The sequence below is a fragment of the Notamacropus eugenii genome, chromosome 1, assembly GCF_028372415.1.
Source record: "Notamacropus eugenii isolate mMacEug1 chromosome 1, mMacEug1.pri_v2, whole genome shotgun sequence".
Classification (NCBI taxonomy): domain Eukaryota; kingdom Metazoa; phylum Chordata; class Mammalia; order Diprotodontia; family Macropodidae; genus Notamacropus; species Notamacropus eugenii.
Genome location: NC_092872.1, coordinates 301,277,342 through 301,302,273, shown reverse-complemented (window position 1 = coordinate 301,302,273; position 24,932 = coordinate 301,277,342). Strand labels below are relative to the sequence as shown.

The 24,932-nt window shown below is 41.3% G+C and overlaps 1 protein-coding gene across 5 annotated transcripts in view; it reads right to left on the bottom strand.

Moving 5' to 3' along the window:
* KIAA0586 (KIAA0586 ortholog) overlaps positions 1-24,932 on the bottom strand; it is a 153,807-nt gene that overhangs the window by 107,695 nt on the left and 21,180 nt on the right. For all 5 annotated transcript variants that reach the window (XR_011971752.1, XM_072629322.1, XM_072629324.1 and 2 more), the window contains exons 8-11: positions 23,041-23,200; positions 6,006-6,173; positions 3,091-3,211; positions 1,269-1,374 (exon numbers count right to left, since the gene is read on the bottom strand). Coding sequence is in view for 4 of the 5 variants with exons in the window: in XM_072629322.1 (XP_072485423.1) it covers positions 1,269-1,374; positions 3,091-3,211; positions 6,006-6,173; positions 23,041-23,200 (555 nt within the window). In the remaining variant the exon portion in view is untranslated. The remainder of the gene's footprint in view (positions 1-1,268; positions 1,375-3,090; positions 3,212-6,005; positions 6,174-23,040; positions 23,201-24,932) is intronic.

The following is a 24,932-nucleotide window of genomic DNA, read 5'->3' as shown; positions in this document are numbered from 1 at the left end:
GTTTTCAGGTAAGGAGAAAATACTGCAAGCAGCCAGAAGGAAACAATCCAAGTATTGTGGAAATACAATCAGGATAACACAAGATCCAGCAGCTTTTACATTAAGGGATCAAAGGGCTTAGAATATGATATTCCAGAGGTCAGAGGAGCTAGGATTAAAACCAAGAATCACCTACCCAGCAAAACTGAGTATAATCCTTCAGGGACAAAAATGGACCCTCAATGAGAAAGAGAACTTTCAAGCACTCTTGCTGAAAAGACCAGAGTTGAATAGAAAATCTGATTTTCAAATACAAGAATCAAGAGAAGCATGAAGAGATACAGGAAGGAGAGATCATAAGAGAGTTATTAAAGTTGAACTGTTTACAATTCTACATGGAAAGATATTTCTAACTCGACACCTTTCTCAGTATTAGGAGACAGATAGATAAATAGATAGATAAATAAATAAGATAGATCGATGGCAAGGGATTGAATATGAAGGGATGATATCTAAAAAATAAAATTAAGGAGTTTGAGAGGAATCTATTGGGAGAAAGGGAAAGATAGAATGGGGTAAATTATCTCACATAAAAGAGGCAAGAAAAAGGTTTCACAATGGAGGGGAAGAGGGGGGAGGGTAAGAAGGAATGAGTGAACCTTACTCTTATCAGATTTGGCTTAAGAAGGGTATAACATACACACTCAATTGGGTATCTTACCCTACAAGAAATTAGGGGGGAAGGGGATAAGAGGGGGGCATGAAAGAAGAAAAGGCAGACTGAGAGAGGGGGTAGTCAGAAGCAAACACTTTAGAAAAAGGAATGGGTAAAAGGAGAAAATAGAAAAATTAGGGGTGGGATAGGATGGAGGGAAGGGAAGGGTTTTACATAACTACACATGCTACACCACACTAACTTTGACAGACTTAACTCTTCTCAGCAGTGCAAGGATCTAAGCCAGCTTCAAAAGAATCATGATGGAAAATGCTGTCTGCATCCAGAAAAAGAACTATGGAGTCTGAATGCAGATAGAAGCATATTATTTGCTCCCGTTTTTTGTTGTTTCTTCTTACTCATGGTTTCTCCCACTGGTTCTAATTCCTCTTTACAACATGACTAATGTGAAGTTTAATATGAATGTATACATGGAGCCCATATCAAATTACATGCCATCTTGGTGCAAGGGGAGAGGAAACATGAGGAGAAAATTTGGAACAGAAAATCTTATGGAAGTGAATACTGAAAACTAAAAATAAATAAATAAGTTTTTTTAAAAAATGTGATTCACCTCTTTCTTCTTTCGGCCAAGACCACAAAAGACATCATCAATGTGATGCTCAGTCTTTTCAGCTTCATAAGAAGGAAATGATTTAGGCTTCAGAGTAACAACATCACTAGAAGAAAAAAATACCTTTGAAAATATAATCACTTTCTTTATAACAAAAATGTATGACATACAGACTACATGTATATAATGATGTATATGCCTCATCATTACCCTTTGATATGTTCTCAATCAAAACATACTAGAGTTCTAAACATAAATATGCAATCTAGTAAAGAAAAACTAAATCATTTTAACAGACAACATATTTTTCCATTTGGTGCTGACATTGATTCTTTCGTGCAGTATAAATACATAATAGAAATATACTCACAATTACATATGCATATCTCAAATAATTATATTTAAGTGAAAATAAAATGCAGTTAGCGTCACTAGAGTCAAGGATATATTGTTAACATCTAGTCCTTCACTCACTTCAATGTAAAGCACCAGAATTCCAGGTCATTTATTTTTTTTCCCTTCTGCTGGGATACTAAAACTCCCTTTCAATCTTTTCTCATAAGAGGCACAGACAATATATAATTATTTCTACATAGCAGACACTTAATAAGTATTTACTGAATAAATAAGTCTTACTGATTCTGCTTCCACAATGTATCTTAAATCAATTCTTTCTCTCTACTATTCTTTCTATTCTCATTGGTTCTTCAACATCTAGTCTCTCCCCACTCTAATTCATCCTCCACACAGATGTGCAATTGATATTTATAAAGCATAGATCTGACCATGTAATCTCCTTAATCAATGGCCTCTACAGAAAGGGCTCTTAATCTGAGGTCTGTGACTTTTTAAAAAAATTTTAATAATGGTATTTAAACATAATTTGTTTCCTTTGTAATCCTAAATATTTTATTTTATGCATTTAAAAACATTATTCTGAGAAGAAGTACCCAGGCTTTATTAGACAGACAAAGGGATTCATGACATAAAAAAGGTTAAGAACACTTATGAAGAATAAAATATAAATTCTTTGGGTTCATATTTAAAGCCCTGATTCCAAATTATCTTTCCAAACTGATTTCACTTAAATTCCAGGCAAAGTGTACTACTTGCTATTCCATTTACACAAAAGTAAGATCATTGGTCTATATATATATTAGTATGGACCATTCCCCAATACATGGAATGCTCTTTCTCTCTCCTTATTTATGCCAGTGGTAATTCCTAATTTGGGCAAACTAGTTCCTCCAAGAAGTTTGTCCTGATCCTTTCTTATTGTCTGACCTTCCTCCTATCTGGAAATTATGTTGTATGTATTTTGCATTAATCTATCTGCATAGATATTATTTCTAACAGAAGAATGTAACCTATCTGAGAATAAAGTCTACTTTCAATTCTGACTTTATACTCCCAGAATCTGGTACAGTGTTTGACACACTGTAGGTGCATAATAACTGTTTGTTGAAACAAATTCAACAGATAAGACAACAAATAAGTAGGACTTATAGAAAAGCCCTGAATTAGAATTCGGGGCCAGATAGGAACATTAATATCTCACCCTCTGCCAGTAGTTAGTAGCCTATGATCTTAGGTTGACCACACAAGGACTCATTTTCCTCATCTACAAAATGAAAAGTTTAGATCAGTAATCACTTCCAGCTCTCAATTTACTGATCTAAACATAATGATCTAAGCCTAACACAATAAACTATAGAATTGCAATTTCTCAAAATTTACAATGATGATCGTATCTCAACTTTCTATTTCTTCCCTTTTTGATAAACAGATAACAAATATTTTAGTTCATTCCCTCTTTTTTTACCTGTCTTTCAGAGGATCCTGTTTCATTCTTGATGTGGCTAGTGATATTCCTTCTGAAGATTCATTCTCTTTTACATGTATGTCCTGACTATTTAAGATCTGCTCCAATAATTTTCCACTTCCTAAGATGCAAAAATAGTTTCAAATACTATTATTAATTTTTTAGAAACTAATAAAATTTAAAATCTGGCCTAAGTTTATATAACTAAAAATATAACTGAAATATAAAATCAACTAAATTTATTTTATAGTAACGCTAAACAAAAATAGTAAGAAAATTAACATTTTTAAAGAATATATTTGTGTACAGAATTCTATGTGTAAGAGTTAGATAAGGGTTAAGGTTCCACAAATGTGGGCTCAACCCCCACGATGCAAAGAAACCATAGCCTTGCAGGTGACTGCAGCCAATTAAATTGAAGTTAGTGGATTTGCTTTGAAATAAGATACAGACTGATACATGTGTATGTTTTCTCTGAAACAGGATGTAAGCTGTCTGAGAATAGGAACCACAAGATAATGCATTTAGAGTTAGCAGGGACCTGAGAAGTCATCTAGTGCATCCCCTTTGATTTTTATAAATGATCTGCTCAATGTCCCACAGGTACTAAACAGCAGAACCAGGATATGAACTCAGATCCTGTGACTCCAAAGTCAGTGCTTGCTCTGTTGTGCCTCAATGTAATTATCAAGGATGACAGGAATTTAAGTCAAATAAATCAACAAATTACAACAATAATTTTTTTAAGTGTTCATTTATACCCACATATACAATAAGTTTTACCATAAAAGCATATTTATGAAGTTCTTTGTGGGAAAGGTCTATTTGTGCCTACATCTATATAGATAAGCTACTTTTGTATAAAAATTTAATCCCATTTCTATAACACATGGTATTAACACAGTAACTATTTTACTGCATGCAACTAGCTTAATTCAAAAAACAAAAAACTCTAAAGGTATTATTTTTAGCATATCATTAATGTATATCCAAGAAAGGGATATTAATTTACCTTTGGTCTACTACTTTCTTCTGTTTTATCTAAAGCCAACTTGTACTTAATGTCTTTTAGATTGTTTCATGTTTTTGACTTTATATCACCAACACCTAGCACAGTGACTTCCATGTAGCAGGCACCTAATAAAGGCTTGTTGATTGAATGTCACAAAACATTTAAAAAAAAAAAATAAAGTCCAATAACTTACAATTTAATAGGAATTCTGATAAGCAAAGAAAGTACTTGGTATAAAAGATAAAAAGGTTGGCCCTGCAATCCGTCAGAAGACCTAGGTTCAAATCCAACCTCTAACATTATATTGTGTGACTCAAAACACATTATTTAACCTCTAAATGTTGCCAGGCAACTGTTATAAATAAGATGCAGACCTACATAAGTAGGAGCTCCCCCTACCAATAAAATCACAAATTTAAACTTTAAAAAAATTTAACAAGCTAAAGTATGTCTAGGAGGGTGGCAAGGATAGTGAGGATGTCATATAAGGAAGGATTAAAGGACTTACTGAAGTTTAGCATGGGGAAAAGAAGACTTGGGAGGAACACAAATAGTCCTCTTCAAATATATGATAGGATGTTATATGGAACAGAAAGTGAGTTTATATTATACAGCTTTAAAAGAGAAAAGTAGACAGAAGGTAAGGAGAACATTGGCTTCTTAACAACTAGTGCTATCTGAAAGTGAAATGAACTATCCCATTGGGCAGTGAACTCCTTATCATTTAGAGTCCTAAAGTAGAAATTAGCAGACTAGATACTGGATACTTTGTGTATTGATTGTCCCTGCATTGGTAGTTTGGATAAACTCTAGGATGCCTAACAAGTTTTGGCCTTTCTGATTCTATTATTAATCTGCATTAATTAGTCAGTAATGAAGAAAATGATAAAAACAATACAGATAATTTCAGTATAGTTACTATTAGGCACAAAAGTCACAATATACAAAATAAATAAGAATAAACCATTAAGTCTTAAATCCAAAATTATCAATCAATACAAGTCAAATACAACCTTTTAGATCTCTGCACCTTTAAGTAGTCTTAGTTCCTCTTAGAACTCTTAGTTGTAATGAAATAAGGCAATCAATAAACATTTAAAAAGCACCTACTGTGTTCTAGGCACTGTACTAAGGAATGGGGATACAAAGAGGCAAAAGGCAATCTGTGCCCTTAAGGAGCACACAATCTAATGGAGGAGACAACAAACATATATATATATAAACAAGCTACATACAGGATAAATGGGAAATAATTAACAAAAGGAAGGCACTGGAATTAAGAGGGGTTGGGAAAGGTGTCATGAGTCACTGAACAAAGGATGTTTATTCTGCCTCAGCACAGCACAGCCACATCAAGAACATTCAGGTTCTCTGGCCTCAGCACCCCATCCAGAAGCAAAACCGGTCAATTTATTATCAAGGTATGGCAACTCGTGTGGTCTCAGGCACTCACTAAGTCTGAAAAGGCAGTAACTTTACATGGGAATGGGACGCTTTATGCTCCTAGGCCAGAAGGCTCCATCAGGGAAGCTGGGGTCAATCAGACTGCATGGGGCAGGAAACTTCATCAGGGAAGTCAAGAAAGTTGCATCAGGAAAATGCTGATCCTATCGCAGCACGATGTCGTGATACGTGTTGAAAGACAAATATGTTCATCTTCTCAAGGAAATAATTTCAAAATTGGAGCCATGGAGCAAAATGCCTCCCATTGATATTAAATCAATACGAATCAGAAAAATTGTTACAATAACAAACCACAAATTTATAAAGATGAATGCAGAAATAAAAGTAGAAACTATTACAGGAGATTTTTGGCAGATAGTTAAGATTCAACCAGTGTTTACAACTAAATTCTAAAGACACATGAAAAGAAAACAAAGGCAAATTATTACAAGTCTTTTACCTTTGCAAGATAATATCTGCAAATTTTCCTTTTCTTCCCTAGGCCTTGCACTCTTGGAGATTTTATCATCTTTAGAAACAGGTATAGGAGCAAATCTTCGGGGTGCTGGGGTCTCAAGTGGAGATTTTTGATTGTCAAATCCCAAATCTTGAACTTGCCTTAAATATGCTTAAATGCAAAAGGAAAAGCAATCTTAGCGGTAAAATACATTTGCATTTTTAAGTTGTCCTTGTTTAAATATTTTTACAACATAGCCAAAATGTAAGTATGTATCCATTAAAACAAAAAGCAAAGCTGGAAGAAGCAAAGAGGTAGCAGCACGGAATAGCGGAAAGAACACTGCATTTGGAGTCAGAACAAGATTCAAATTCCACCACTATAGTTTCTTACTTGTTGGCCTTGAGCAAATCACTCAAACTCTCTGGGCATTCGTTTCTTCATTTGTATAATGACTAGATTACTGGTGGTATTAATAATAACAATAATGATAATAATAATAGCTAGCATTTATACAGTACTTTAAGGTTCAAAAACCACGTTACAGATATTTGACCTTCAAAACAACCCAATGAGGTAAGTTCTATTATCTTCATTTTACAGATAAGAAAACTGAGGAGGGCGGAGCCAAGATGGCGGAGTAGAAAGACGTACATACACATAGCTCCGAACCCACAACCCATAGAACGACTACAAGGAAGTAACTCACGGCGAATTCTGCACCCAGAGGCCACGGAATATTGGAGCGAGGGAGATTTCTGTTCCGGAGAGACCTGCAAACCTCTCGCGGGGGGTCCTTCGCGCTGCGGACTGGGCGCCGGGACTGGGAGCTGAGTACAGCCCTGCTGCGGCCGCAGCACCGAGAGGAAAAGATCTGAGCGGGCGTCAGGGACGGGATCTCCAGCGGCCACGCGGGTCCCTCCACCCACAGAGGGACCTGCAAACCTCTCGCAAAAGGTCCCTCGCGCTGCAGACGCGGAGCCCAGCCCAGACCTGCCGCAGCCACGGCACCAAGAAAAGCAGATCCGAGCAGGCTTCAGGGACAGGATCTCCAGAGGTCGCACAAGTCCCTCTACCCACAGGTGACGGGGATCGGTGAGAGAGTCTCTTTGGCGGGTCGAGGGGGGAGTGGGGTGCCCCCATGGCTCAAGCCCCCTCGGGAGACAGAAGCCGAGGTGTGGCGGCAGACCGGGGCTCCCCAAGCAGGCAAGAGCCCAGATCCATTGTTGAAGGTTTGTGCATAAACTCCCTGAGGGAACTGAGCCTGAGAGGCGGTCCTGCCCCGACCTGACCACCTGAACTTAATCTCACACTGAATAGCAGCCCTGCCCCCGCCCAAAGCCCTGAGGCTGGAAGCAGCATTTGAATCTCAGACCCCAAGTTCTGGCTGGGAGGATCAGGAGGCGAGGTGGGTGTGAGGAAAATATTCAGAGGTCAAGTCACTGGCTGGGAAAATGCCCAGAAAAGGGAAAAGAAATAAGACTATAGAAGGTTACTTTCTTGGGGAACAGGCATTTCCTCCCTTCCTTTCTGATGAGGAAGAACAATGCTTACCATCAGGCAAAGACACAGAAATCAAGGCTTCTGTGTCCCAGCCCACCCAATGGGCTCAGGCCATGGAAGAGCTCAAAAAGGATTTTGAAAATCAAGTTAGAGAGGTGGAGGAAAAGCTGGGAAGAGAAATGAGAGACATGAAGTCAAAGCATGAACAGCAGATCAGCTCCCTGCTAAAGGAGACCCAAAAAAATGCTGAAGAAAATAACACCTTGAAAAATAGCCTAACTCAATTGGCAAAAGAGGTTCAAAAAGCCAATGAGGAGAAGAATGCTTTCAAAAGCAGAATTAGCCAAATGGAAAAGGAGATTCAAAAGCTCACTGAAGAAAATAGTTCTTTCAAAATTAGAATGGAACAGATGGAGGCTAATGACTTTATGAGAAACCAAGAAATCACAAAACAAAACCAAAAGAATAAAAAATGGAAGATAATGTGAAATATCTCATTGGAAAAACAACTGACCTGGAAAATAGATCCAGGAGAGACAATTTAAAAATTATGGGACTACCTGAAAGCCATGATCAAAAGAAGAGCCTAGACATCATCTTTCATGAAATTATCAAGGAAAACTGCCCTGAGATTCTAGAACCAGAGGGCAAAATAAATATTCAAGGAATCCACAGAACACCGCCTGAAAGAGATCCAAAAAGAGAAACTCCTAGGAACATTGTGGCCAAATTCCAGAGTTCCCAGGTCAAGGAGAAAATATTTCAAGCAGCTAGAAAGAAACAATTCAAGTATTGTGGAAATACAATCAGGATAACAAAAGATCTAGCAGCTTCTACATTAGGGGATCAAAGGGCATAGAATAGGATATTCCAGAAGTCAAAGGAACTAGGACTAAAACCAAGAATCACCTACCCAGCAAAACTGAGTATAATACTTCAGGGGAAAAATTGGTCTTTCAATGAAATAGAGGATTTTCAAGCATTCTTGATGAAAAGACCAGAGCTGAAAAGAAAATTTGACTTTCTAACACAAGAATGAAGAGAAGCATGAAAAGGTGAACAGCAAAGAGAAGTCATAAGGGACTTACTAAAGTTGAACTGTTTACATTCCTACATGGAAAGACAATACTTGTAACTCTTGAAACATTTCAGTATCTGGGTACTGGGCGGGATTACACACACACACATGCACACACGCACACATACATAGAGACAGAGTGCACAGAGTGAATTGAAGAGGATGGGATCATATCTTAAAAAAAAAAATGAAATCAAGCAGTGAGAGAGAAAGATATTGGGAGGAGAAAGGGAGAAATTGAATGGGGCAAATTATCTCTCATAAAAGAGGCAAGCAAAAGACTCATTAGTGGACGGATAAAGAGGGGAGGTGACAGAAAAACATGAAGTCTACTCTCATCACATTCCACTAAAGGAAAGAATAAAATGCACACTCATTTTGGTATGAAAACCTATCTTACAATACAGGAAAGTGGGGGATAAGGGGACAAGCAGGGTGGGGGGGATGATAGAAGGGAGGGCATGGGGAGGAGAGTGCAATTCGAGGTCGACACTCATGGGGAGGGATAGGATCAAAAGAGAATAGAAGTAATGGGGGACAGGATAGGATGGAGGGAAATATAGTAAGTCCTATACAACACAACTATTGTGGAAGTCATTTGCAAAACTACACAGATTTGGCCTATATTGAATTGCTTGTCTTCCAAAGGGAAGGGGTGGAGAGGGAGGGAGGTAAAGAAGTTGGAACTCAAAGTGTTAGGATCAACTGTAATGTTCTTGCCACTAGGAAATAAGAAATACAGGTAAAGGGGTATAGAAAGCTATCTGGCCCTACAGGACAAAAGAGAAGACGGAGACAAGAGCAGAGAGGGATGATAGAAGAGAGAGCAGATTGGTCATAGGGGCAATTAGAATGCTTGGTGTTTGGGGCAGGGGAGGGGATAAAAGGGGAGAAAATATGTAACCCAAAATTTTGTGAAAATGAATGTTAAAAGTTAAATTAAAAAAAAAAAAAAGAAAGAAAACTGAGGACTAAGTGATTTGCCCAAGGTTACACATGTACTAAGTATCTGATGCAGGATTAGAATTTAGGTCTTCTGGAACACGGAGAAGCTAAAGAGTATACAGCAGAAGTACCTGAGGGGCAGAGCCAAAACAGAGGAGCAGAAGTACAAATCTGCTCAAGCTCTTCCCCCAAAGCCCTTAAAATATCTATAAAAAATGACTCTAAACAAATTCTCACCAGAAGCCACAAAATGACAGAGTGAAACAGATTTCCAGTCCAAGACAGCCTGGAAGGCCAACAGAAAGGGTCTATAGCACTGAGCTTGGAGTGGAGCGTGGCCCAGCATGGGCTGCGCCAGCACAGACTGGACGGGAGCAGACTTCAGGGCACTGAATCATCAGTAGCTGCTGCTTTCAGATTTCTCAACCCGCAAACACTAAAGACAGCTTCAAAGGTCAGTGAGAAAGCTCTTTCACCTGGGTGAGAGGGGAGTGTGGTCCAACCCCAGCTCCAGGGCAGCTACAGCAACACACAATTCTGAAGCTCTCAGCCTACAGACCATGGGGGAAATGAGTCGCTGACTCAGTCCTAAGTGGCAGTCCTAGGATGAGGAGGGGCACTGGCTTGATGAAGCTAGTGGCAGTTATGTAGAGGGAATTCTACTCACAGTTCCAGAGCAGTAAAGAGTGCTTGCAGTTGCTCACAGACCAGAGCACAGAGCAGGAGAGGAGTAACACCTCTCCCTTGACTATGCCACTTTGGAGAAAATGAAAACTTACAGGTCCCTATAGATATCTTGGAGAACAGATGTACAAAACCTCTGAAGCCTGGGGTAGTATACTATCCACTTGACAAAGGACTCAAAAGTCAAGCAATTGACTGGGAAAATGTCCAAAAAAAAGGAAAAAAAATAAGACTATAGAAAGTTACTTTATTGGTGAAAAGGTATTTCCTCCCATCCTTTCAGATGAGGAAGAGCAAAGCATACAACCAGAGGAAGAGCAAAGCACACAACTGGAGAAAGACAGCAAGATAAAGGCTCCTACATCCAAAGCCTCCAAAAAAAAATATGAAATGGTCTCAGTCCATGGAAGAGATGAAAAAGGATTTTGAAAATCAAGTAAGAGAAACAGAGCAAAAATTGGGAAGAGAAATGAAAGTAATGCAAGAAAATCATGAAAAACAAGTCAACTGCTTGCTAAAGGAGAGTCAAAAAATGCTGAAGAAAAATAACACCTTTAGAAACAGACTAACCCAAATGGCAAAAGAAGTCCAAAAAGCCAATGAGGAGAAGAATGCCTTAAAAACAAGGATTGGTCAAATGGAAAAAGAGGTCCAAAAGCTCACTGAAGAAAATAGCTCTTTAAAAATTAGAATGGAGCAGATGGAAGTTAACAACTTTATGAGAAATCAAGAAATTACAAAACAAAACCAAAAGAATGAAAAAAATAGAAGACAATGTGAAATATCTCATTGGAAAAACAACTAACCTGGAAAACAGATCCAGGAGAGACAATTTAAAAATTACTGGTCTACCTGAAAACCATGATCAAAAAAAGAGCCTACACATCATCTTCTAAGAAATTATCAAGGAAAACTGCCCTGATATTCTAGAACCAGAGGGTAAAATGGAAATGGAAAGAAATTACCAATCACTTCCTGAAAGAGATCCCAAAAGGAAAACTCCTAGGAATATTGTAGTCAAGTTCCAGAGTTCCCTGGTCAAGGAGAAAATATTACAAGCAGCCAGAAAGAAACAATTTAAGTATCATCGAACTACAATCAGAATAACACAGGATTGAGCAGATTCTAACTAAGGGATCAAAGGGCTTTGAATATGATTATTTCAGAGTTCAAAGAAGATAGGATTAAAACCAAGAATCACCTACCTATACTCAGCAAAACTGAGTATAATACTTCAGGAAAAAAGAATAGAATTTCAGTGAAATAGAGGACTTTCAAGCATTCTTATTGAATAGATCAGAACTGAATAGAAAATCTGACTTTCAAATACAAGAATCAAGAGAAGCATGAACAGGTAAACAGAAAAGAGAAGCCACAAGGAATTCAATGAAGTTGAAGTGTTTACCTTCCCACATGGAAGGATGATAGTTGTAACTCATGAGACCTTTCTCAGTTTTAGGATAGTTAGAGTGAATATATATGTGTGTGTATACGTATACATGTATGTATGTGTGTGTATATATATATACATATATGTACAGATGTGTATGGGTGTGTATATATTATATGTGTAGGCATGTATATGTATGTGGGTGTATGTATTATTTATTTATGTATACACACACACACACACATACATACATAGACAGGGGGCACAGGGTGAGTTGAATATGAAGGGAGAATACCTAAAAAAATTTCCTGTTGAGTGGAATGTACTAGGAGTAAGAGAGAGAGAGAGGTAGAATGTAGCAGATCATCTCACATTAAAGGTCTCTTACAATGGAGAGGAAAAGGGGGGAGATGAAAGGGAATACTCTCATGGGATTTGGCTTAAAGAGGGAGTAACACACTCAGTTGGGTATGGAAATCTATTTTACCCTGCAGGAAGGCAAGGGGGAGGGGACAGGAGAAGGAAGATAACAGAAGGGACAGCAAATTGGGGAAAGGGATAATCAGAAGCAAACACTATTGTGGGAGGACAGGTCAATGGAATAAACGGAGGACAGGACAGGACAGAGGGAAAAGTGTGATTAGTCTTTCACAACATAACTATTATGGAAGTGTTTTGCATGGCTACACATATATGACCTATATCGAATTGCTTGTTTTCTCAATGAGAGTGGTTGGAAGGAAGGAAGGGAGAGAATATGGAACTCAAAACTTTAACAATGAATGTTAAAAACTGTTCTTGCATGCAACTGGGAAATAAGATGTACAGGCAATAGGATATAGAAATCTATTTTGTCCTACAGGAAAAGAAAGGGAACGGAGTTGGAAGAAAGGGGTAGTAAGAGAAGGCAGGACAGATTGGAGGAACGGGTGGATAGGGTGTACGCTGCCCTAGGGTGAGGGGTGGGGAAAAATGGGGAGAAAATTTGTAGTTCATGTTCTTGTGAAAGTGAATGCTGAAAACTGAAAAATAAATTATATATTTTCTTAGAAAAAAAAGTGCCTGTATCTGAAGGGCAGTCACGTGGAAAAAAGTTAAACTAGTTCCACTTGGTCCTAGAGGCTATAAGTAGAAGTAATAAAAGGAAGATGAAAAAACAAAAACAAAGTCAGGATTTGTATAAGACAAAACTTCCTAAGCATTAGAATCATCCAAAGTGAAACAAACTTTGAAGAAACCTTAAGAAAAATTGTTGTCCTCCTCCCTAGAGCTCTTCAAGCCAAAGCTAGTTGGCCGCAGATTGTGTACAATCTAGAGAAGATTCCTTTTTAAGTTTGAAAAGGAGATGGCTTCTGAGATATTTCCAATTCTGAGATTATGTAATTCTGTCCACAAAATCCTTCTTGCTCTCCTTTTCTATTTTCATCAAGAATACCCCTGTGTATTCTCAATTGCCTTTTTGCCAGGCCTAGAGGCCTGAGGGCTACCCGAGTCTTACCTTACCTGTCCCAGGTCTTCGGTTGGCCAAACCAGATAAACGTACGAGAGAAGAGACTTTCCGGAGTCGAACAAGGGTTAGGCTTTATTCAGGGTCCTGGTTACATGTGCAGGGGGAGCTCTTCCTTAGGAGGGAGAGAGAAATCTCCCAAGGAGGCAAAGATCTTACGGTAAGAGATTGGAAGTAGAAGTGTAAGTGGGGAGAGAGGGGGAGGGGAGAGCGAAGAGAGGAAAAGGGAGGAGAGGCCTTCTGTCCTGTCAGGGCCCCTCCGCACTAAGAGCGCCTTCAGGCTTTCCTGACCCTAATTAAGCTCTCCGGCCGTATAGTTTGCACCTGAATACCGTGCCTGTTAGATAACAATAGGTGTGCCCAGATCCAGGACAGTCTCGAGGGCAGGGATGCTCCTCCCATCACGTTTCTCACGGGAAGAGGCGGAAATACACGAGATAGCTCGGTCTCACTCCTCAATTCCCTGGTGTTTCATGGGGGGCTGTTGGGATTGGAAGTTCAAATCCGTGTGGACGGTCTCGGGCGGGTAAAAGTGGGACTTCTAAATCTTAGAGTCTTACGAGGCCCTCCATGAACAGCAGGGATTCGAGAAGGTCAGACTGAGCTAGCTCGGCTAGCTCGGGTATTTCCGCCTCTCCCCGGGAGATACGTGATGGGTGGAGTCTCCCTGCCCTCGAGGTCGTCCCGGATCTGGGCACACTATTGTTATCTAACAGCACGGTATTCAGATGCAAACTGTGTGGCTGAAGGTTAGTAGGATTGAGGAAGCCTGAAAGCTCTCTTAGCACGTGAGGAGCCAAGAGGACAGTAAACTCCGCTTCTCTTTCCTCTCTCCCCTCCCCCTCTCTCCCCGCTTGTACTTCTACTTCCAATCCCTTAAGATCCTAGCCTCCTTAGGAAATCTCCCCCTCTTCCTCCTAAAGAAGACCCCCCTGCACTTGTAACCTAGACCCTGAAATAAAGCTCAACCCTTGTTCGACTCTGGAACGTCCTTTCTCTCATATGAGCATCCGGTTTTGGCCAACCGAAGACCTCGGAGGTGAGGTAAGAAGACTCGGGTAGCCCACACAGGCCTCTAGGCCTGGCAGTTGGCGTCTCCGAACAGAGGACAGGAGCGCGGATATCCTGGGTGTTTTGGGGGAACACCCGGAAGGGGCTGTGAAAGAAGCGAGTCCCGAATCCTAGATTCGGAAGGAGAGAAAGAGTGAGAGAAGCTTCCCACACCCATGGGAAAAGGGCAGAGATGGGGAATCTATTGCCACTAATAAAGCCAGAGGAACAGGAGGTCTGGGCTGAGAAACTTCACAGGGAATGCAGGAAGGCGGGGGTCACAATAGAGTTAGATGACCTCCGAGAATTTTGTAAAAGGATTTGTAAAGTTTCTCCTTGGCTCAAGCAGGCAGGAATATCAAGAGAAAAATGGGGAGCGGTCGGAGAGCAAATGACTGCTTATGAGCAACAATACCCTGGGGAGCTGGAGGATTTAGATTTCCTGATATTCGGTGTAATTAAGAGCCTGCTGGAAGGGCCGGAGAGGCCAGGGCGGGATTGGAATGAGAGTGGAAGCGGAGACAGGGGAGGGGAGAACACGGGAGGGACGGAGAGTCCAGGCAAGCAGAAAGTTAAGCGGAAAGTTAAGGAGCGTAAAGAAAAAATAGACTCGGAGCTCCATCTAGCGGATGGAAAAGGCGAGGCAGGGGAGAATACGCCGTGCCTTCCCTCCGCGCCTCCTTATAACCTGCTCCATTGGTCAGACAGTTCAGGGCCACAGTCCAGTTTGGAAAAAGGAATAAGAAAGGCTATAGAGAATGGAGAAGATGTAGGGACATTTCCTGTGCTAGAAATAGCGGACCCCAGTGTCCCCGGTGGCGTTCGAAGGAGCCACATACCCAGAGAGTGGAAGAGAGTGGCGACTCTTAAAGAGGCTTGTACCAAGCATGGCCCTAATTCACCCTTTGTTATAGCCATGCTTGAAACTCTCAGCGGTCAGTTCATTCTGACTCCTAATGACTGGAAGAGCTTAGCTAGAGCCTGCCTTACCCCTGGGCAGAATGTGATTTGGGTATCAGAATTTTCTCAGAGGGTAAAGAGCACTACCGGTGGGCTAGGGGCTCAGGCCCCCCAGGCTTATCAGCAATTTACAGGAACAGGGCAGTTTGAGGCTACAGGAAATCAATTACAGTACTCAGCCTCCGATTATGTTTTGATTGCCGGAATGGCTATTGCCACCTGGAAGGTTATAGCCTCTAAGAAAGAGAGAGAGTTTCCCATGACTAGGATTACGCAAGGAAACAATGAGCCATTTACTAATTTTGTGGCCAGGCTGCAGGAGGCATATGGGTCGAGATATGGGAGAGGAAAACCAAGGGACAGAGATAGTGTTGAGGACATTGCTGCGGCAGAATTGTAATCATGACTGCAAAAAGGCAATGCTGGGACTGCCAAAGAATGCATCTGTTGAAGAAATGATACAGAGATGTGAAAGGGTAGAAAGTCAGGTCTACTTGGCACAGGTGCAAGGGAAGTACCTGGCCGCAGCCTTAAGTAATATCTCTTTGGAGAAAAAATGTTTTAACTGCGGAAAACCGGGACACCTTAAGAAAGAGTGTAGGAAAGAAATAAGTACAGGGAGGGGCCAGGACCCTTGTTTTTCATGTGGAAAGCCAGGTCACTTAGCTAAACAATGTAGGAAGTCGGGAAACGGGGTGAGGGGCCCCTCGAGGGCCCTGAAAGTGTACCCTTTGGCAGAGAATCGGGACGGCCCCTTGGAGGGAGAATACAGGAGATTATGGGGCCAGAGGAAGGAATGCAACACCTTTACAGCTTAGAGAAGTGCCAGCTTGCAGCTCATCAGTTTGCCATGATCCCCCTGAGAGACCCCATACAGGAGGAATCCCTGATATTACAGAACCCCTCTCATGCACCCGTAGTTATATATACAGGAGTTTATCCCACCGGCACCACAGCACTTCCATGCTCCAATGTGGTAGCCGAGCCAGCTCATATAGACAATCAGCTTCCCATAGCTATTGCCCTTCCTTTAAAGCACTCAGTTCAAATCCAGTTACTAAAGGAAATAGGCCAGAATAGACCCGAGTGTACAATGTGGCTCAATGGAATTCCCATGACTGGCCTCCTTGATACTGGAGCGGATAGGACCTGCCTTAGCGGTCGCTCAGTACCCCGGCACTGGAAGCTCAAAGAAAGCCAAAGACCAGTGTGGGGAATAGGAGGGTGCCAAAATACCTTAGAGACAATGCACCCAGTAAAGTGGGAGGCAGAGGATCGCCAAGGGACCGTATGGCCGTTGGTGATTCCAGGACTTAGTTTTAACATCTGGGGCAGAGACATTATGAGCCGCCTCGGGATGAGGTTATCAAATTTTTAGTAAGGGCCATTGCTGTTGCTCTGGAGTCCCCACCCTTGAATTGGAAGTCAGACACCCCGATTTGGGTGGAGCAATGGCCCCTGACTCCAGAAAAACTCCAGGCACTACAACTATTGGTTAAGGAGCAATTAGAAAAAGGAAATACAGAACCATCAAAGTCACCCTGGAATGCTCCTGTGTTTGTTATAAAGAAAAAATCCGGGAAATTCAGGTTCCTTACAGATCTAAGGAAGATAAATCAGTCTCTCATGCCTATGGGAGCCCTGCAACCAGGTCTCCCTTCTAATGCCATCCCGGATGGTTGGTCACTTATAATCATTGACATTCAGGATTGTTTTTTTTCCATTCCTTTAAACAAAGTAGATTGTCCTCGGTTTGCTTTTACAATACCTCACCCCAATAACGAAGGACCTGCAAAGAGGTATCAGTGGAAGGTATTGCCCCAAGGTATGAATTGCAGCCCCACCATCTGCCAGTGGTATGTTAATCAAGCCTTAGAAAGCCCCAGACAGCAATACCAATGCAAAATCATCCATTATATGGATGACATCCTTATAGCTGCACCTCAGCTCAAGGAACTGGAGAAGTGTTTCCAAGCAGTAGAAAGGAACCTTTTAGGACTAGGATTAGTTATTGCTCCTGAAAAGATACAGAGAGGACCCAATTACAAATATTTGGGATATCAGATACAGGGCACCATCATTCGGCCGGAACCCCCAAAATGGGATGTAAAGATCCAAACACTCAATGATGCTCAGAAACTAGTAGGAGCTATCCAATGGATAAGATCAAAGGTGCCTATACCTTTACCTCTCATGCAACCTTTATATTCACTATTGACAGGAGACTGTGCTTTAAATTCCCCACGAACATTGACTCCTGAAGCAGCCAAGGCCATAGAGGCAATAAAAAAACAATTTTTAGAGTCCACCACATTTCGGTGGGATCCAGGAGGAGATCTGGAGGTATCTATTATCTCCACCACACCTCCCTATGCCGTCATACACCAAAAAGAGAAGCCCCTAGAGTGGGTATATTTAAGTAAAACAGGAAGTAGTTTACTAAACAAGTGGGAATTTCTAGGACGGTTAGCACTAGAGGCAGTAAGAAGAGCCACCCACATATACCAAAAACAGCCAATTCTTTATGCTACACTCACCACTAAGGATGTAGAAGAGTTAGCTCAGAATCATGTTTCTTGGGCCACTATACTCCACTGGGCCCAGATGAAACCAAATTCGACTTTCCTATTCAAAGAATTATTACAGTGGGCCCCAGCACCAGTGAAAAGGTACTCACCAAACCCAGTAGAAGGGCCTAACATTTTTACAGATGCCACGAAACATCACAAGGCATCTATTTATAATTCGGCCTCCCAAGAGATATATATAGTTAACACACCCTACACCTCTACTCAACAGAACGAATTGGAAGCTATAATCCAAGCTCTCCAAATATATAGTGACATACCCATTAATATTATCACTGATAGTCAGTATGCATCTTTATTAATTTCACGGATTGAGGACTCTATTGTAGATTATCGGTCCAATATTTTTTCACAGTGTGAGCGGCTATTGACCACCATTAATAACAGAACACACCCTTTTTATGTTTTACATGTGCGCTCCCATACTAATGGCACAGGACCAATTTTTGAAGGAAATCAAATAGCAGACAATTCACTATACCTGGTAGGGCACACTGTGGAACCACAAGAAAGGGCCCAAAAGGCTCATGATAGGTTCCACCTAGCCACAGAAGCCCTCTGCAAATTATATGGGATAACTCAGGAACAGGCCAGAAAAATTGTTAAGAGCTGTCTCCAATGTATCCCATTCCACCCATCTCTAGACCAGGGTGTCAATCCTCGTGGCTTGGCACCCAATGAAATTTGGCAAATGGATGTCACCCATCTTAAGGGCCAGTGCATACATGTGACAGTTGACACATGGTCCGGATTCCTTATGGTGACTTTACAGCCAGGTGAATCAAGTGCTAAAGTAATTCAACATCTTTGGCACTGTTTTTCTGTTTCAGGCTTACCCTTAGAAATAAAGACAGATAACGGCCCTGCCTATACTTCTCAAACCCTTACACACTTCCTCCGCGATCTAGGGATTCGACATGTTACAGGAATCCCCTACAATCCACAAGGCCAGGCCATAGTGGAAAGGGCCAATCTCACCTTGAAGGCGATCCTCACTAAACAAAGAAGGGGAAAGGTCGCCTAACACAATCAGAGCTTGATACAGCTGTGTATACACACAATTTTTTGCATATCTCAAGAAACTCATATACTACTCCAGCTATGAGACATTTTGTGACTTTTCCAAGACAACCCCGCAAGGAAAGTAATACCCAGGCTGGATATAAAGACACATGGGCCATGGTAAAGGATATGGCCTCAGGGAAATGGAAAGGTCCGTATAAGATACTAATATGGGGTCCAGGGTATGTTTGTGTCTCCACAGGAAAAGGTGATGCGTGGATTCCCATTAGAAGGATCCGTAGGTGGGAACCGATGTCGGAGACGGCGGAGACGCAGGAGGCGGAGACGCAGGAGGCGGAGACCCCGGAGAGCCTGGAGACCCCGGAGAAGGATCATACACCACCTGAGCCTGCTGCTGACAGCTTTAACCTTGCTGCCCAGAGAGGAGGCAGCACTCATCACAACCGCAGACACTGCTGCTGACAGCTTTCCATCTAGGCATCTCTTTCCACCGGCTGAAGGAGGACTTTGATATCACAGACTCAGACACTTGGGGGGGGAGGAGGTGACCAATTTTCCACCTGTATAGATCCATTTGCAAGATTAAGGGGGGTGGTGACGTGTAAGGCGCCTACACCAGCTGCTCCTCTTAAAATATGCTTTGGGATTACTTGATTGCACTTCCCCTGTTGTAACTCAGCCATTTAGTTTCATCTTTGTTTTATTTGATGCCTCCCTTTGTCAGTTGTGCTAGCTGCAGATTTCTGTGTGAATGAAGTCTTGTTGTAGGGTACTCATATGCTAAAGGCCTTCCTAATCCACTCAGCCTCCAGCCACTGTTTGCTCTAGAGCCAGGTGCGCTCCGCGCATAACAAAGAAGGGGAGATGTTGGGATTGGAAGTTCAAATCCGTGTGGACGGTCTCGGGCGGGTAAAAGTGGGACTTCTAAATCTTAGAGTCTTACGAGGCCCTCCATGAACAGCAGGGATTCGAGAAGGTCAGACTGAGCTAGCTCGGCTAGCTCGGGTATTTCCGCCTCTCCCCGGGAGATACGTGATGGGTGGAGTCTCCCTGCCCTCGAGGTCGTCCCGGATCTGGGCACACTATTGTTATCTAACAGCACGGTATTCAGATGCAAACTGTGTGGCTGAAGGTTAAGTAGGATTGAGGAAGCCTGAAAGCTCTCTTAGCACGTGAGGAGCCAAGAGGACAGTAGGCTCCGCTTTCTTCTTTCCTCTCTCCCCTCCCCCTCTCTCCCCGCTTGTACTTCTACTTCCAATCCCTTAAGATCTTAGCCTCCTTAGGAAATCTCCCCCTCTTCCTCCTAAGGAAGACCCCTCCCCCTGCACTTGTAACTAGACCCTGAAATAAAGCTCAACCCTTGTTCGACTCTGGAACGTCCTTTCTCTCATATGAGCATCCGGTTTTGGCCAACCGAAGACCTCGGAGGTGAGGTAAGAAGACTCGGGTAGCCCACACAGGCCTCTAGGCCTGGCAGGGGGCCTCATGAGAACTCTAAGATTTGGAAGTTCCCACCTTTACCCGCCCGAGACTGTCCACATGGAATTGAGCTTCCATCCCCAACACCTTTTTGTGATTTTTCTAGATCCTTTGGCATCTTCTCCTGTTTAAGTGTCCTGAAAACTGATTTTTTGCTTTATTCTTACATATTTTTCAATTTTAAAAAAATTTATTTCCTTTCCCCTACTTCACTCTCCTTCATTGAAAAAGAAAAAAAACTCACAAAAAAACTTAAGTAAAACACAATCCTACATTAACTATGTCCAAGAAATATACATCGTGTCTGCACCCTAAGTCCCACATCTCTTTGTCAGGACATGGGTAGCATCAGGAGAACTCTAGAATCATGGTTGGTTACTTTATGTTGATAGAGTTCTTAAGTCTTTCAAAACTGTCCACACAATATCGTTGTATAATTGCTCTCCTGCTTCTTCTCTAACCTGGATTTCTTTTATGTAAACCTATTCTGGCCCAGTTATTCTAGGTTCCTATCTTCTTTTGCACTAGTATCTTAATTGTATCTTCATTTACCACATTAGGGACTGTCATGCCTAGAGTCCAAAAGGAAGGTCCAACTGTCATATGTGATAACATATAGGCACAAAGTTATTGAGTAAGCAATCTGCAAACCTTTGACCTGTTTTATTACTTAAACCCATTCCTTTTATCTTCTAGTTTCATTTAGCCTAAGAATGCTAATATCAAGGCAGTTACAATAGTTGGGTCACTGTGGAGCACAGGTCAAAGGTCAAATCTTTAGAGTATGAAAAGTTAAGTTAATGATTATAGACAGTCTAAAAACTGAAGTATCTGGCATTCCTTTCTCCTATTGTACCAATATCACTGCAGAAGTAGAAGGGGGAAAACACAGGAATGGGGGTCATTTTAAATTTATTTCTGCTATATAGGCTGTCATAGCCAAAGAATTCATCAGCTAAACTACTGGTGATGAGCTTTCTCTGGATTGGTCTTTAAACAGCAAACTGGGTCTGTCACAGAGATAGACTTATCTGAAGTCCTTCTGATATCATAAGACCAGGGTTGTTATGAGACTCTTATCAAATAATGGATGTCTACAGATTAAGTCTTTACAAACTTTAAAGCAGTAACTAAATGTCAATTGTTGCTGTTACCTTACCACAGAGGTGTCAAACTCCTCAGCAGGCTACAAAATTCCCCAGTGGTTTGAGACAGATTAAAAGGTAACTAGGAGATGTTTTAACAAAACAAATAAAAATACAGTAAAATATAACATTAATTTGTGGTTTTCTAAGTCAATATGCTACTGGTTGGCAGAGATTCATTTCTAATCAGTTCATTTCTAATCAAATTCTGGCACCACTGCTCTAGACTAGATAACTTCATACCCTGAGCTTTCTACTGCTGCTGAGTTCAATGGGTTTTTACAGAGCAAGACAGAAAATGAAGTCCTTGCTCGAGCTAAACTGCCAAGTATTCAAACTATGCTTCAGAGAGCACAACTCCAATGGGCTGGCCACGTTGTCTGAATGCCAAATGTACACTTGCCAAAAAAGTTATTTTATGGAGAACTTGCATGAGGCAGATGATCACATGGTGGCCAGAAGAAATAATACAAGGACATTCTCAAGGTCTCTCTCAAGAACTTTGGATTTGACTGTGCAACATGCGAGACACTGGCACAAGACTGCTCAGCATGGCATGCTCACACCAGAAAGGGTGCTGTGCCCTATGAGCAAAGAAGAATTGAGACAGCACAAAGGAAATGCAGGATGTGTAAACTGGGGATATTCACCCCAAACATTCATACAGACTATCTGTGCCCAACCTGTGGTAGAGCATTCCGAGCTCATATTGGTCTGATCAGCCACAGTTGGACACACTGAAATTTCACTTTACAAAGGTGATGTCATTTTGGTCCTCTTTGAAGATGAAGGACAACAACCATAGAGCAATACAAAGAAGTGCTGGTAAATAGTTAACAGCCTGGCCTTGGGCAGACAGAGGGAGCATAGAGAAAGGGAAAGCATATACACACACTTTTAAGTTTAATCTATATTACTGGCAATTTCGTAAGGCTAGACAATCAACAAAAAAATTAAACCAAGCCCTGATTTGAAGCACTTGCCAATTTCTGTTATAGTAGGGACACATCCCTGGATATAGCCTTTCAGAGTTTAAGTTCCACTGGTAAAGACTTTGAAAATCCAGGCTCACCTCTCATAATGAGGCATCAAAGAGGAACTTTATGGAGTCATAAATAATGTTATCAACAAGGAATAGACAGGTTGTTGCACTAATACGTACAAAAGGTAAAAAGACCAAGAGTAAAGTATCTAGCTCATTGCACAGATCCCCTGTGGAAGATTTCTGTGAGGGCATGCACATAAGTCACAAAGGATAAGAAGGGATATATAACTTGTGATCTACATTAACAGTAGCAATACCTATAATCAGATTATAAGACTCACTGAAGTATCAATTTTAATTGCACAAATTAGGACTTACTCTATTTTGGCCACAGGTAGGAATAGCTCCTTTAGAGTAAAATTGTTTCATTCTTTGTACCTCTGTCTCCAAAACATAACATAGTGCCTTGTACTAGTGTACTTGTTCATGCATACAAAAGGTAAAAAACTAGCTTTATAAAATATCAAATAATTAATATAGGCTAATTAACATAATATTACAGTTACTCGCTACTTGTTTGTATAGAAAAAATAGGACAAGAAAACAAGAAAAATAGCAAGATCACTAATGAAAATGAGATTCATCAAAGGTGAGAAACGAATCAGTATCAAAAGTGACTCACTGAATTTGACACTATTTACCTTGACTAGGAAGCTCTGGGTGTCTATGATGTGAAGAATGGTTACTCCTAACAGCATGTGGAAGTTCTGAATTTACAAATGATTTTTCTACTGCATTGGAAGGTGGCCCATTGACAGGCTGGAATCCGCCAGTGTTGAATGCAGAGGTAATTAAATGGTTCTAGAAAACAAAATTGTTTTATGACTTTTTAAAAATTCATCATTTGGGGGGAGAGATTAATTCTGTTTTGAGACTACAGACACTTCCCAACTTACAACCAGACAAAACCATCTAGAAAGTGTATTCCTCAAAAATGGTTAAGCAAAAAACATTTAGTAGTCTGAAGTCTGATGTCAAACACTTTGCAATTACATTTTAATCTGTTAGCAGTGGACCATGAGTTGGAAATGTGCTATAGCTGACTGTGACCTAGAATGAGGAGTGGTAACTGCCCCAAGCATCATCGTCTACAATGTGGCCTCCGTGTTCCTGGTAAGGCTCCTGCTCATCGATACTTCTCTGCATCAGGACACCCAGTGTGAACTACAAATGTCTGGCCTCACTCACTACATACACCTGGTCACTGAGATTTAAGTCTCAGGCTTTCCCAAAGGAAAAGGCCATACCTTGATTTTCTGTTCTCTCCTGCAGTTTCTATCCACCCTCACTTCAGGAGATTCCTCCATTGCTTATTCTCTTTTGTGGCTGTCTTTGCCTTTGCTTTGCTTCTACCTGTACTAAGCTGTTCTTTCAGCACTACTACTTCCACTGCTCTGGTAACACCAAACTCTGAGTCATCTGGTACTGGTCTAGTGATGGAAAGTCCCCTAGAAGGAATTCTGCTACCAAGATGCGGGATCTTCTGGAGCAACATTTAATCCACACAGGCTGGGCTTTCTTTTTCAAAATTTACTTGGTCCAAGCCACTGACATAGCTATCTAACCACCCAAAGACAAAAGTGCAGCACAGGAGTCAGCTCATTTCTCAGGCATGACACATGCTACTGTGACAAAAGTGGAGCCAATGAAGCTATCTCAAATGCAACAAGTTTAAAAAACAAAACTTCTCCCCTAAATAATTTACCTATTTCTGCTACTGGCATCATCATTTGTTATACTGGCCTCATCTCTGACTCTTCCTTCTGTATTCCCCTCTCCTGTTATTTGTAAACTTCTGTCCATTCTCCTGTCACAACATCTCACATCCATCCCCTTTTTTCCACTCTCATGAACATATGTGAGTACCTCATTCAGGCATTCACTACCTCTCACCTCTCACCTAGATGATAATAGTTAACTGGTCTCCCTGCTTGCAGTTTCTGGCCTCTTCATTCACCTTCCCCATAGCTGCCAAAATAGTCTTCCTGAAGCACAGCTCTGACCATCTGAATGAATGAAATACAAATTCCCCAGGCTAGCATTTGCCACACTGAACCATCTGGCTCCCACATGCTTTATTTTATACTGTTTCTCCTCATGTACTCTACAATCCAGTCAAATTCATCAGTAGCTTTTCTGGAACTGGACACTCCGTTTCCCACCCCTAACGTTGGCCCAGAGCAATGTGCAGGCCTGGGATGCACTCAGTACTCATCTCTGCTTCTCAAAATCCTTGTCTTCCTGAAAAGTGCAACTTAGGAGCCACCTCCTTTGTGAGGCCTTTCTTGGTGCCACCAGGTATACGTGTTTTCTCTACTCTCAATTTTTTTTGTACTATACTTACCTGTGTCCATTTTGGAATCCCCCCTCTACCAATATCCCCCCCTCAAAAAAGTAACCTCCTTAAGACCAGGGACTGCTTTGTTTTTGTCTATATCCTCAGCACACAGCACAAAAGTTATACTTAGTATGTATTTAACAAACACTTATGGAATTAAATTTAATCTTGTTAGGTACTCTTTTAAAAAATACT